Here is a 15,346-nt window from a genome sequence, read left to right as displayed (position 1 = left end):
ATTGAGGTAGCAGTAGAAGAAACATACTTGATGAGGTTGTTCCCACAAAGCTTAGGAGATCAAGCGATGGAATGGTTTTCTCAATTACCTCCCGGTATTAAGTCATGGGGCGACTTAGCAGAGGCATTCATTCAGCATTTCTCTTACAACATTGAAACAGATGTCTCAGTTACTACCTTGTGCAATACGAAACAAAAGGAAGGAGAATCTTTCGCAACATTTTTACAGAGATGGAGAAACTTAGCTAGCAGATGCTCTTGTGAGATCCCGCAAAAACAAATGGTGGAGATGTTCACACAAAACGTTAATAAAGCTATTGGCTATGATCTCAGAAAAGCTTGTTTGTCTACATTCAAGGATGTCATTGAAAAGGGCCTAGCAACAGAAAAAGTCTTAATTGAACAAGGAGTTATCAAGCTATTCAAAGAAAACAAAGAGGACTTCAAAGGAAAGGACAAACCAAAATTTTGGAACAAGAACAAGAACACGGTTAATGATGGTGTTGTTGATGCCAACACAGTAAGACCAAAGTTTGTCTTTTCTGGTTCAAGTTCTACCAACAATCAAGTGAACAATCAAACGGCTGCTAAACCATGAAGGAAGTATACTCCATTGGGAGAACCACTTGAATCAGTATTCAAAAAGCTTGTAGCAAATAAAGTAATCACGGTCCCAGATTTTCCTCCATATGAACCAAAGGTAAAACCGAATTGGTGGAATGATGATGAATTTTGCGAATTTCATAAGAGCAAGGGTCATAAGACAAGTAATTGCCATCAATTGAAAAACATTGTACAAGATCTCATTGACAGAGGAGATATTGAGATTGAGGGACATTCATCTAACCAAGAGCATGAGGTGTTTAAGGAACCATTCCCAAAACATGACAAGGGAAAAGGCAAAGTCACAGATGATCAAGCCAATTACACTAGAGCATCTTACAATTATGATTCCACTATTAATCACATCTCAATGGACAATCATATTTCTACCATTACTATCAAAAATAAAAATCCTGAGAATTCTTCTCAAAGACCCAAAATTGTCTTAAAAGGTGTGGGATCTTCGTCCGCATCTACCTCTGAATGTCATGTTACAACCTGTCGAGGTAAGATTACATTGCCAGGTACCTCTACTAAGAATACCAATCTTCCGTCAACTAAGCCTGAGTACGACCTTGTAGAGCAATTAGGGAAAACACCCGCACTCATCTCTATTCTTGAGCTCTTACGTATATCTCCTGCACATAAAGCTATCCTTGATAAAACCTTGAGAGATACTGCTGTCCCTACTGATCTGAACGTGGACCAGTTTCAAGCCATGGTGGGATACCTATCCATTCCACACTCCCTCACATTCACAGAAGCCGATGACGCCTCCATAAGTCAGCCTCATAATGCACCCCTACATGTTGAAGCCTTCATACATAAACACCGAATAAAATGAGTCCTGATAGATGGAGGAGCAGGTCTTAATATTTGTACATTGAGCACCATCAGACAATTGGGATATTCTGACAAAGCTTTAAATTCTACAAACCAAATCACTATTAAGGCTTATGATGATGAAGAGCGCTCGTCCAAGGGTACAGTCACCTTACCACTAAGAATAGGGCCAGTCACAAAGGACGTGGTTTGTCAAGTCCTGGATCTAGACCTCACGTATAACATATTGCTAGGACGTCCGTGGATTCATGAAATGAGGGCAGTCCCATCAACATACCACCAATGCATTAAGTTTCCTCATAATGGAGTCGAGGTAACGGTCAATGGTGATCCAAATCCATTCATATATTGCAATAACTTGAGATCACATACTGAGACTATCATTCCCAGCAATCGTGAGGCTAATCCTTCTTCAGCATATATTGATCCTGAGTCATTAAAGCCCTCGACATCCAAACAAGGTGAACTTAGAGCCAAGTTTCAAGACAAAGGCATGGGAGAATACACTCTGAATCAAACAATGTTCTTACGACAAGTCATGACCTCTCCCAAGGAATATGGGAGGCCACATCCTAATAAGCAAATCTCCATCATGCTACTCAAATGGGATCCTACCGTCTTTCAAAAATGGGGCGAACTAGAGGAAGAAAATTTATATAAAATGCTATATAAGGACGCTGAAGAGGATACACATGATCAAATTATAATACCCTGTGAGAACTATGGCAAAGGTTTCAAAATTCTGCAAAGATTCAGGTATGATGGAAAAAGTCCTCTTGGACTACGCAAAGAAGGTGTCATGGAGCCTTTACAACCTGAGCTAACTACAAGAAGGGAACGCTCCAAGGGGCTTGGTTTTCTAAATCCCAAGATTCACAATAAAAGAACAAAATAGATATGGCGAGTCAAAGTGGCTGAAGTTCAACAAGAAGATGACTATTCTACAGATTCCAACGAATGGGAATGGGGTTCAGACAAATCCTCCAGCGACTATGAGCTCAACGAGACATTTAGAGAGCTAGAGGAACCTACAAAGGAGGAGGAGTTTTACAAGAAATTCAGAGTTGGTCAAGAACCGACCCATGAGGATCCCGCACAAGATTCATTTCAAGGCCCTAGGTCAAGATCACATAGGATGAGGACACCTGTCCCTGAGGGTGCTACTAGTGATGATAATTTGGACTCACTCACGATCAAAACTGATGAGGAGAGTGCCATTGACGACCTCGATGACTATCTTGACATACCTGAATATAACCACATCTTCACTATTAGCCTTGCGAACTCTGAAAACACTAAAGACCTTCCCCTCGTACACCCCCAACTCATTGACTGGGATCAGGATGGACCAGCACAGCTTGATACATTTCAAAATGACGAAGCTATTGTCGATTATCTTGGCATTCGCGATGATCTTCCTCTTGGAGACCATAAAGCAGGATACGCCATAGAGCTTAATAACATGGCATACTTTGGTGAGGGTGTCGGGCCTTCTAGTCGCAAAAATGTGAAAATAAAAACAAAACAAGGGTCTTATGGCGAAAACCACACTGTGGCGCTATCTGACTTTAAAAAAGTAAAAAGAAAGGACGTATCTGAGGGTGAAAACCTCTCTGAGGCGCCCGAAGATGGAAGGCTTGACATTCTCCCAGCATCATACGAGGAAAAATCATCCATGTTGGTAGAGGAGACTATAAAGACAAACATTGGTACAACAGAGGTTCCCCATAACATATTTTTGGCTCAATCATTGACAGAGGCCGAGAAAGCAAGATTCATAAGCTTCTTTAAGGAACGACAAGTTAACTTCGCATGGTCTTATGCTAATATGCCTGGACTAGACCCCGATTTAGTAATGCATCATTTAACAGTCAAACCGGGGGCAAAACCAGTAAAGCAGAAATTGAGGAAAATGCATCCACAAGTGGCATTATTAGTCAAGACAGAACTGGAGAAATTACTGGATGTTGGATTCATACGCCCAATTGATTATCCCAAATGGATTTCCAACTTAGTACCTGTTAGCAAACCAGATCGCAGCATCCGAATATGTACAGACTTCAAGGATATCAACAAGGCTTGTCTGAAGGATGATTTCCCATTACCAAACATTGATTTAATTGTTGATCTCACAGCAGGCCATGAGATGTTATCTTTAATGGACGGATTCTCTGGATATAATCAGATCGGGATTGCACCTGAAGATCAACATAAAACATCATTTACTTGTCCATGGGGAACCTTCTGCTGGAATGTCATGCCCTTTGGGCTGAAAAATGCAGGTGCCGCGTATCAACGAGTTATGACTACTATCTTCCATGATCTCATGCACATAACCGTGGAAGATTATGTTGACGATCTTTTGGTTAAATCAATAGACAGAAATACACACTTGGACATACTTTCAGTCGCTTTTGATCGGTTGGAAAAGTACAAGGTAAGACTAAATCCTAAAAAATGTGTCTTTGGAGTAACCTCCGGGAAGCTCCTAGGATTCATTGTGTCTAAAAGAGGAATAGAAGCTGATCCAGCAAAAGTCAAGGCTATCTTAGACATGCCGCCACCCAAGAATATCAGTCAACTTCGGTCTTTACAAGGGAGACTCTAGTCCATACGAAGATTCATAGCACAACTTGCAGATAAGTGCAATCCTTTCCAGCACCTGCTACACAAAAACATCAAGTTCAAATGGGATGAGAACTGTCAACAGGCTTTTCAGGCACTCAAAGACTATCTTTTGAACCCGCCAGTTTTGATGCCACCAATACCAGATCAACCATTGCTACTTTACATATCAGCTACTCCAACAGCACTGGGGGCACTCCTAGCACAGCAAATACCTGACGGCAAGGAAAAAGCGGTCTACTATATCAGTCGCACATTGGTGGGATATGAGCTGAACTACACACCAATTGAGCGTGCATGTCTCACTGTGGTCTTTGCTTCACAAAAATTACGACATTATATGCTTACTCACAAGACTAAGTTGATTGCCAGAATTGATCCACTAAAATATCTTCTCAACAAAGCTACACTTACTGGGTGGCTGGCCAAGTGGGTAATGATCTTGAGTGAATTCGACATTGAATATGTGGACAGAAAAGCCATAAAAGGACAAGCCATCGCAGATCAACTGGCAGATGCTCCCATGATAGATGATGTTCCTCTACAGTTAGAATTTCCAGATGAGTCCATTCTAACAATATCACCTGCAAAGCCATGGCAACTATACTTTGATGGCTCATACACACAGCATGGGGCAGGAGCGGGTATACTCTTTATAACTCCTCAAGGCGATTCTATACCAAAGTCATACCGCTTATCATTTCCTTGCACCAACAATATAGCGGAATACGAGGCATTAACAACTGGGCTAAGAATTGCAGTTCAGTGGAAGATCCAAGAACTTCGTGTTTTTGGGGATTCTCAACTGGTCATCCGTCAAGCAACTGATGATTATCAAACAAAGGATGAAAAGCTAATGCCTTACAAACAACTGGTAGATGATCTGAAACAGCACTTTGCAAAGATAGAGTTTGAGCAGATACCAAGAGAACAGAATCGTGCTGCTGATGCCATGGCTACAATTGCTTCGCTCATTGATCTACCACAAAATGCGACCTGCTATGAGTTCCTGGTTGACAACCTGCTGATTCCGTCATATGAGATCACTCCTACGGAAATGATATGTGTTGTTGGTTCTGAATCCCAGTTATATGGTTCCATATTCACATACCTTCGCGACAATATCTTACCTCCCCATCTATCGAACAACCAACGCCGCACTTTCATTCGCCAATCCTCCCGATATGTTATCCTAGCTGATATCCTATACCGACGAGGTCTAGATGGCACCCTCCTTAGATGTTTAGAGAGTGATAAGCTCAAATTGCGTTACGAGAAGTGCACGAAGGGATATGTGGTCCGCATACTAGTGGTCCTACCTTGGCCAAGAAACTCATCAGGACTGGATACTACTGGCCTACTATGGAAAAAGATGCATATCAGTTTGTCAAGAAGTGTAAACAGTGTCAAATTCATGGAGACCTTATACATGCACCAGCACAGGAACTACAGCCACTTGCATCTCCTTGGCCCTTTTGTCAGTGGGGACTCGATCTCATAGGCAAGATTCACCCTCCTTCTTCCAATGGACATGCCAAAATGTATATGGTGAAAATGGATAACAAATAACAACAATATTGAAAGACTAAAATGGATTCAACCACCAAACCCTAGCCTAACAATGAACAAAGATCCACCATAACATATGAAGATAACCTAAGACTATGCAAAATAACTCAAAATCATAAAGATTATACCATCACATGTCCAATAGGGTTTTGATCTCCATTCTTCCTATCTCCATTGATCTTGTTTGATATGCTTGCTCTCAGATTTTTGTATGCACAAGAGCTCAATAAAGAACGGAATGTGGTTGCAAGTGGAATTGTAGTGTAGCCAAGTTGCATGAAAGATCATTAGGATATGTCATTAGTTATTAGGGTTTGACAATGAAGAAAGCATCTCCTTAAATAGAAGACACAATAAGAAATGGAGGGTTAAGATTGAGAGGTGTAAAAAGAGAGGTTGGCTAGGATTAGAGGGTAGGTAAAAGAAATACCAAAATAATGAAAGAGGTAGGTAGTGTATGAATTAAGAGATGAATGACATGTGTCATGTGTAGAAAAAGATAATGAATTAATTAAATAAATAAAGATTTATTTAATTAATAGAAGAAGTAGGACAATTAAATAAATAAAATATTTATTTAATTTAGGAAAGGGGTAATTTAAATAAATAAATGTATTTATTTAAATTAGAAATAAGGCTAGAAGAGGATAAATGAATTAATTAAATAAATAAAAATTTATTTAATTAATAGAAGAATTAGGCTTAGATAATTAAATAAATAAAATATTTATTTAATTAAACATGACAATTTTGAGTGTCTACATATATATATATATATATATATATATATATATATATATATATATATATATATATATAGTACTAAAGTAATTTTTTAATTGATTAATTTGTATTACATAGATATGTTCAACAATGTAATTTTTTATATTGAAATAAATTGCATATTGCAAAATTTATTAATATTCTTTCAATATAATACATATTTTTAAATTCGGATTTTTAAGCAATGAAAACTTACAAACAAATTATGTGCTTCTTAATATTTGACAAATTTTTACTGTTACTTCATCTTCCTTGGTCAAGTAGTTCTAATGCTTAAAGATGACTTATTTATTTCTTATCCTAAGCATGCAAGGTAGAAACCAAATTTCATTATAATGAATCCAACTACTCGCAGGTCTGTTGCTGAAAGAGGTCAGAGAAGTTAAAAGCCAAATTCTTTGCCATCGTTCTGCCTACCTATGTGAAAATGGAAGCTTTTCAAGAGGGCATGGAGATGCATCAAAACAAAATTGTATGGAGATTTTCATCAGACATTATAGTTAAAAATACTTTATTAGACGTGCATGCAAGATGTAGAATCATAAACATAGCACAATAAATTATTATTCCTGTGAGAAATTGCATACCTATTTAGTGGAACACTTGTTACTTTGGAAACTTGAAGGAGGAGACGAAGCTGAAACAAGAAGTGTCTGCAATATGTAAACGGTGAATTAGGCACAAGAAGATGAAGCAACAATGAAGCACAAATGACAAATGACAGAGTTATATCTATGTTGTATTGAATTGCATTTTTTCGCACCTTGTTTAAGCATGACAATAGCACAGTAGTATATTTTCGAATACAAACTACATAAAGATTTGTAAGCAATATAATGCATGCAATTTCAAACCAAGAACCATTATGAAAACCCTCTGTCGTGCTATCTTTTCCACTTGCAAAGAAACACATATACACTCTTATAGAAATGACATCAGTATTGGCGACATGATAGGGTAAGATTCCCATCCAACGGTGGCGATTAAAACTTTCAGCCAGATACAATCTATGTTCGAATAAGTTTTGAGACACATTAACGAAATTAATAAACGGTGGGGATTTCAAATCAATTCTGCAAATTAAGGAGATGAAAGTGTGTACACGGATGACTGACATCCATATATACGACCGTCGGAAGCCTCTCGACTTAATAATAAACCATGTAGAGAGGTTTTGTGCACACTATGTTTCATCTTTTACACTTCATCCCCTATCAAAATGTAGTAGTTAATGAAGTCCACTTCTTTCCTAAATATTGAGTAAATCCATGTCACTAAAAGGAGCTCAAATTATTGAATAGTGTAAACTTGTAGATGCATTTCCAAGAGCTTGGAGTGTGTACATCATCATATACAAGAGTCACTTGAGCTATTTTAGACATTTTTATATAGATTTTACAATTATAATTTTTTGTTGTTGCTATTTTACAATAAGGACTACATTTTTTTCAACAAGGATTTATATATGCATTAATGAGAATATTGGACTCATAATCTACTTGTAGCTAGTGAGAAATCTACCATCGAACCACTTGCCTTTTCACGCTAATTTTTTTAAAATTCTACTTAGAAGTGTATTCCAATTCGAACACCCCCTCTAAGATACATTCGTATTGATATCAACAATGACACAAAATTGAAAATTTCAAATATAATTAAATTCTAATAAATTTTAATCAAGATAAGTTTTCAACAATAATATATATTTTTTAATTTTTATTTTACAATAAAAAATATTTAAATAATTTTATCTTACAAATAATACATTTAAATTTTTTTAATTCTAATAAATTAGGATGACTCATGTAATACAAATGTTATTGCTTGATAAAACTGCCACCAAAATTCAAATAATTTTTTTTTTAATTCTAATAAATTTCAAATAAAATAGAATTTCAACCATAATACATGTTTTTTAATTTTTTTCTGCCAAATAACGCATATGTATATATCATTTTCCAAATCGAGAAATTTTCTCCACTGAAATTAAATAATTATGAGTGTACCCATACTAATTGTAAATCCTAAAACCCCTCAATAGACCATAAACTAGTAATACTCGTAACCTAAATTGCCTTTTCCCTTACAAAATAGGGTATATCCCAATGCTTATAACGGTAAAAATTTAGGTGCAAGCCTACAGACTTCAGGAGGAGATTGGAAAAACTTAAGAATAATGGAATATCGTAGGGTCCCAATACACCACCAAGAGAATCTGAAAACTTTAAGGCACAAGCTGGTTCAGAAGAACTCTCGAGCAAGAGGAGCTGGATAAGTCTGGCTTGAAAACATTCAATATAAGAATCTCAATCTATTCTCTTCCTGCGATGATCTTATTTAATTCGTAAAAGAGTGTTCAAAGAAGAATTCGAATATGTGGTATTTGTGTTATTTTTATCACAGGCTTTTGGATTACAGAAGACCTGAGGTGGAAGCATTGGCTAAGCTCTTTGGCGGCGCTGCTAAATTTGAGTGGAAACTTCCGCCACATCATCACCATGACTCGCCTTTCCACTTCATTTGGCTTCCCTCAGGAGACATCGCCTCAAAGATAGCTAATCGAAGTAAGTAAGCTCTATTTTGCGCTTTTCAATCACAGGTTTCATGAAAGGGAGATAACTTAAAATGCAATGTGCTTAAGATTTTTTTTCTTCTCAATTTCATTTTCTGTTTGCGTCCTCGTTTTTCTACAGAGAAATCCCATGTCATTGTAGCAGTTTACTGGTTGTTAGGTTAACTCGAGTTGCTTTCTGATAGGAGGATAAATATCCTGATACCTTTTGCAATTCGTAGGCATCGGTTACACGAATCATAAGATTTTTATGTGGGGATATATTGTCTTTTCCATTATCTCTTTTGGTAATGGACTGTTGAGTAAGTTGTAGATGATCATTCTAAAACTTTAACTTTTTCCCACCAGTTTTCGTATTTTTGGTTGATCATTTTCCAATTAATGCTTGAAAAATGACTTTTCAACTACAAATAATCTTAAGGAAATAAAGTTCAGTGGGCTATGGTGTATTGGTAAGCTGGAGAGATCGCCATGATAATCACCGTTCAGGCTCCTTTGGGCCTACTATTTATGTTGAAATGGTAATTGAGACGGGTGATATAGGTAGGTTTTGCGAACGGATTTTTGAAATAGGATAAATGTGAATATAATTGGGTGTATGGATGTATTGCCTTTAAATATAGTCAGCACGAGATGCGGGTACAAGTATGGAAAGGGAGCTGAGATGAAGTCCCCGCCCCGATCGTGAGACTCCTGGTCACTATGGTTAAGATGGCTGCAATTCTTGCGGGTCATGATCAAGCACAGGATTAACCATTTTTTCCCAATTCATCTACACGCTCCTGGGTTCTCGAGTATGGGTCAAAGTTCCTGGGAAGTAATGACAGAAAATGTAAATATTTGAACGTGGCCTTTAAATTTGAATGGAAATCACAAATTGATGGCATATACTACATGAATCAAAAGTTGATGAAGTGAGTGTTTTTTGGATAATTTTAACGAGGGATTTTATAGGGGTTCTTTCTGTTGGATTTTGCCAAGATCAAGGGCACAATGAAAAGCATAAAAGAGACAATAGAATGACAAGAACAAACTGTATTCTCATCAATATAAAAATGATCAACTGGATTAACCAATACAATGAATAGAGGCCTGCTTATATAGGCAAGGCCATGTGGATGTATGAGCACACAAATATGACAAGTGGCTCAATGAGAAACAAGGGTAGGTAGGAAATAGGTGTGGGTAGGTAGGAGAAATAATATAATATTCCACATGAGGTGGATCACCCACCGAAGGTGGAATTATCACTCCACAATAAGTGGATATGATAGTGTAATAACAAGATCAACACCATAAGAGGTGGAATTTCTCCTACACACACTATCCCAATGAGGCACAAACACCCAAGTGTCTCATATCCAAACTACTATGAAATGCATTATCCTAAGTAAACTTAAGTAAGTGTAATAATATCCATGATGAATAATTATTTACACCAACACCCCCCCTTAAGTGCAACTTAGGGGAATGCACTTAAGTCTACAATGCAACTAAGCAGGATGGGTCCCGGCTACAAGGCCATGATAGGTACCCATGTACAACATGCAAATGCAAGCAAAACAATGCAATGCAATCTCTCACAACCGGAGAAAAGGAGAAAACCCAGTGGGAAAAAACTCCCCCCCAAAAGAGAGATGAATGTACAAAAGAATCTCAAGGAGGAAGGACAAAACCTCAAAGAGGAAAAAGTCCCCCCCAGAAGATAGGAAGGAGAGGTCAGCTGACCCCCCCTAATGACACATCCCGCACCCCCAAGAGAGCTCGCAACTGCTGGAACTTACTCTCGGTGAAAGGTTTGGTGAATATGTCAGCAACCTGCTCTGCTGTAGAACAATACTGCAAATCAATGACCTGCTCCTGGATGAGCTCTCGGATATAGTGCATATGAATCTCGATGTGTTTGGTCCGCTGGTGCTGGACCGGGTTCTTCGAGATGGCAATGGCACTCTGATTGTCGCAATATAGGACTGTCGGCCGTGGAGTAGTAAACCCAAACTCTGTGAGAATCTGCTGGAGCCAAATGGTCTCAGTCGCTGCGTTAACAGCGCCTCGATACTCAGCCTCAGTCGAAGAGAGAGCAATAGCATGTTGCTTCTTGCTCTGCCAACAAATGGGGCCTGAACCAAGGTGAAAACTGTAACCAGAAGTAGACTTACGATCAACTAGATCGCCAGCCCAATCGGAGTCTGTGTAACCAACCAAGCGAAGTCCTATGCCTGCTGCATAGTGAATCCCATAGTGATGTGTACCCTGGATGTAATGTAGAATGCGTTTGGCGGCTTTCCAATGAAGCTCATGTGGTTCCTGCATGAAGCGGGAAACCATGCCAACTGCAAATGAAATATCAGGGCGTGTATGAGTCAAGTAGATGAGACTACCCACAAGCTGACGATACAAAGTGGCATCAACTAGTGGAGAAGAACACTGAGCCTCAAGCTTGACTCCTGAAAGAAAGGGAGTCGGGGCAGGCTTACAATCAGCCATATGAAAGCGTGCAAGTAGATCAAGAGCATACTTGGGCTGCGATAGAGTAATCCCGGAAGATGACTGTGAAATCTCAATCCCGAGAAAGTAGTGCAAAAGACCCAAGTCAGTCATAGAAAATCTGTCATGCAAAGCAGATTTGACCCTGCTAATGATGGATGCAGTACTCCCTGTAATGATCAAGTCATCAACATAGAGTACTAGTATCAAGTGAGAGTCATCCTGTCGCAAAATGTAGACATTCGGATCGGAATGACACCTGGTGAAACCTGCAGAGAGTAGAAAGGAGTCCATCTTGGCATACCAAGCCCTGGGGGCCTGCTTAAGGCCATAGATAGATTTCCTCAATCTGCAAACCAAAGAAGTATCCTGGATGAAACCCTGTGGCTGCTCCATATAAATCTCCTCATCTAGATCACCATGAAGAAAGGCACTCTTCACATCCATCTGATGTACAGCCCAACCATGAGCTGCAGCTATAGCAAGTGTCAAACGAATGGAGTTCATCTTAGCTACGGGTGCAAAGGTCTCAGTATAGTCAACACCTGCAACCTGCGAGAAACCTTTGGCAACAAGCCGTGCCTTATACTTATCCACACTACCATCCGCTGCAAACTTAGTTCGATAGATCCACTTACATCGAACCATCTTTCTCCCCTTAGGGAGATGTACTAGATCCCATGTGTTGTTCCTCATCAAGGAACTATACTCTTCCTCCATAGCTTGGTCCCACTCAGGAACCCCTGATGCTTCCCTGAATGTCTGTGGATCGGAAGCGGTAGCAATAAATGCATGTGGATGTTCCTGATGTTGTGATCGTGTTCTCCGTGTATCCAAAGGATCCCCAACAAGAGAACCCGCGGACTCAAGTGTCTGTCGAGCCCAACGAGGTCTAGGTGGAGGTGGAGAATGAGGCACCTCAACTACAAATGGACCCTGCGGAGGTGTAACCCTGCGAGTCGGAGTTGAGGGAGTCTCATCATCTGAATCACTAACATCTCCATCCACAATGGAGGAAGGTGGAGGAGGAAGAGAGGCTAAGCTAGGAGAGCTTTCCTCAAAGTGAACACTCCTCTCAATGAATACCTCATGTGTCTCTGGATCCATCAATCTGTATGCCTTAACACCCTCAGGATATCCAACAAATATGCAAGGCCGACTCTGTGGTTCCAATGCCTTGCGTTTCTGTGGCGGAATGCGAGCCCATGCTGGACACCCAAAGACTCTGAAATGTCTCACAATCGGTTTTCTACCAACCCAAGCTTCAAAAGGAGTAATACCTTGTAAAGCTTTGTGAGGAACCCGATTCTGGATGTGTGTGGCACAACTGATAGCCTCTGCCCAAAAGGCGGGATCAAGAGAACGTGCATGAATCATACAGCTAGCCATTTCTTTGAGAGTTCGATTCTTGCGTTCTGCAACCCCATTCTGCTGTGGAGTGTATGCAACAGAATGCTGAAGATCAATCCCCTCAAATGTACAAAAGTCCTCAAGTCTCTTGTTCACATATTCCCTGCCATTATCTGTACGAAGAATCTTGATCACTTTCCCTGATTGCTTTTCCACACGAGCCTTGAAGTCCTGAAATCTGTCAAATACTTCACTCTTATGAATGAGAAAGTAGACCCAAGTGAAGCGGGAGTAGTCATCAATGAAGGTAAGAACATAGCGGGCCTTACTAAATGAAGGTGCTGGAAATGGACCCGCTACATCACTGTGAACAAGTTGAAGAACTTCCAAAGCTCTCCAAGTTTTCTCTTTATCAAATTTCTCTTCGGGATGCTTGCCCATGGAACATCCTGAACATACACCCTCTGAAAAGCTGATTCGAGGAAGACCTGTGACCATGTCTTTAGTACTGAGCTGCTGTAGATAGCGGTAGTTGAGGTGACCAAACCGCTCATGCCATAGCTTACTTTCTGAATTTGAATGAGTAAGCAAGGCCCTAGAAGGTGAACATGGCACAAAGTGGGAAAATGAGTAAAGCCTTGAGTTGTCATTGACTTGTCCCACTGCTACCAAGGCATCATCATCAAGTTCTTTTACCACAACCGAATCTGGTGTAAACTCAACCTTTTTCCCATTCCCATAGTGAGTGATTTGGTAGATGGAGAGAAGGTTGGTAGACAAGTTAGGAACATAGAGAACATTCTCAAATGTTCCATCATCCATGTCAACTGAACCTTTCCCTTCAACCTCTACTTGTGTATCATCACCTATGTAAATGTGAGGTACCTTAGATGGCTCTAATGAAGAAAACTGCTCCTTTGTAGAACCCATGTGATAGGAGGCACCCGAGTCAAGTATCCATTGCTGTGAAGAACCTGTTTTAGCCACAAATGCTTGCCCTTTTCCTTTTGACTGTGAGGAGGAAGAAGATGAATCCTTCTTTGTGTAGGCGGATGGCAAGTTGATGTTGTTTTTCTTGAGAAGATTGGTTAACTCATCAACTTGCTTTGCGTGGCATCGATGCTCATCATGACCATACTTTTTGCAATATGCACAAGTTGGTTTATCCTTCTTAGGTGTTGTCCCCTTCTTGGAAGAGGATTGTTGATTGCCTTGTGATGGAGAGGATGATTGTCCCTTTTCTTGTTGTGGTTGAGACTTAGATTGCTTCTTCTTCTTGTTGGAATTTTTGCCTTGACTTCCTTGATTTCCTTGATTTGCTACCAAAGCCTTGGACTTTGAAGACTTGAGAAGCCCCATGTTCAACAACTTGGATTGTTCCAATATCAACATTTCTGTGAAAGCTTCAAAAGAAGGCATAACATAAGAACTCCCCACTGTCAAACGATGAGTTTGGAAGCTTGATACAAATGCTGCATACTCTGGTGCAAGCTTGTCCAACAAGTTGAATATCAATTGAGCATCCTTTTTGTCTATTCCACAATCCTTTAGCTTTGCTCTTAGCTCATTTGCTTTGGTTACATAATCTTGGATTGTATCAAAATTCTTGGGATCTAAGTTGGTGAGCTCATTATCAATCTGGTAGCCTCTGATTTCATCAACTTGTCCATACAATTTCTGAAACATATCCCAAGCCTCTTTAATTGTTTTACACTTCTCAATGTGGAAAATGAGGTCATCTGATACATACTTGCGTAAGGTTCCAAGAGCCATGCAATTCTTAGTGAGCCATTCTAAGTGAGCATTTGGATCAGCCTTAGGATCAGGTGGTGCTGTTATTGTTCCATCTATGTAGTGTGTGAGACCCTTTTCCATTAGTTTACTCCATACTTTAATTTTCCATGATGCATAATTATGTGGAGTTAATGGTGGAAACTTATTAGGACTCATTGCAACAAGAATGGAAAGAGCACAAAAGAGGCACAATCACACAAGACACCCCCCCAAATTCACTCAATCAAAGAACCCCCCCAAATGTGATGATTTTGGCACTTTATAAGTAGTGCGTATACAATGGGCCACTTGCAAAAAATGGCAAAGTGGATTTCTGATTTACAATTTTACAACTGCCTCAAGAAGGCCAAAAGAGACTCAACTGAAAATGCAAGAGATCTAGCTAAGATCCAAGCAATTTACAAGTACCTAATAGGCCAAATAAGACCAATATCTGAAAGTACAATTTTCACTCAAAATCTCTGAAATCTGATCATAGATTCTGAAAGTAGACGAAAAAATAAGCACTTTAAAAAAAAACGGCACCTGAAAAGGAGGTCGTATGAGCTCAAACGAGGCCTTTGAAGTTGCAGAATTGAGGATTGGACAGGTACAGCTGAGAGAATCCGAAAATTCCGAAAAACCTGTGCATCAAAATCAGAAAATAACCACACCACTGCGAAGAGCACGAAATTTTAGCCCATTTCAAAAAAAATTGCACCAAAAAAGGAGCAAAAATGAG

The 15,346-nt window shown here is 39.5% G+C and overlaps 1 protein-coding gene across 1 annotated transcript in view; it reads left to right on the top strand.

The window, feature by feature from the left end:
- The first annotated feature begins 8,505 nt into the window (after window positions 1-8,505).
- The window catches only part of LOC131054623 (uncharacterized), a 93,111-nt gene continuing 86,270 nt past the window's right edge, over window positions 8,506-15,346 (top strand). The window contains exon 1 of the mRNA XM_057989171.2: window positions 8,506-8,986. Within this exon, the coding sequence (XP_057845154.2) occupies window positions 8,797-8,986 (190 nt within the window). The 5' untranslated portion in view covers window positions 8,506-8,796. The remainder of the gene's footprint in view (window positions 8,987-15,346) is intronic.

Source organism: Cryptomeria japonica, chromosome 5 (assembly GCF_030272615.1).
Source record: "Cryptomeria japonica chromosome 5, Sugi_1.0, whole genome shotgun sequence".
Taxonomy (NCBI): domain Eukaryota; kingdom Viridiplantae; phylum Streptophyta; class Pinopsida; order Cupressales; family Cupressaceae; genus Cryptomeria; species Cryptomeria japonica.
This window is presented reverse-complemented; position numbering and strand designations above follow the sequence as displayed.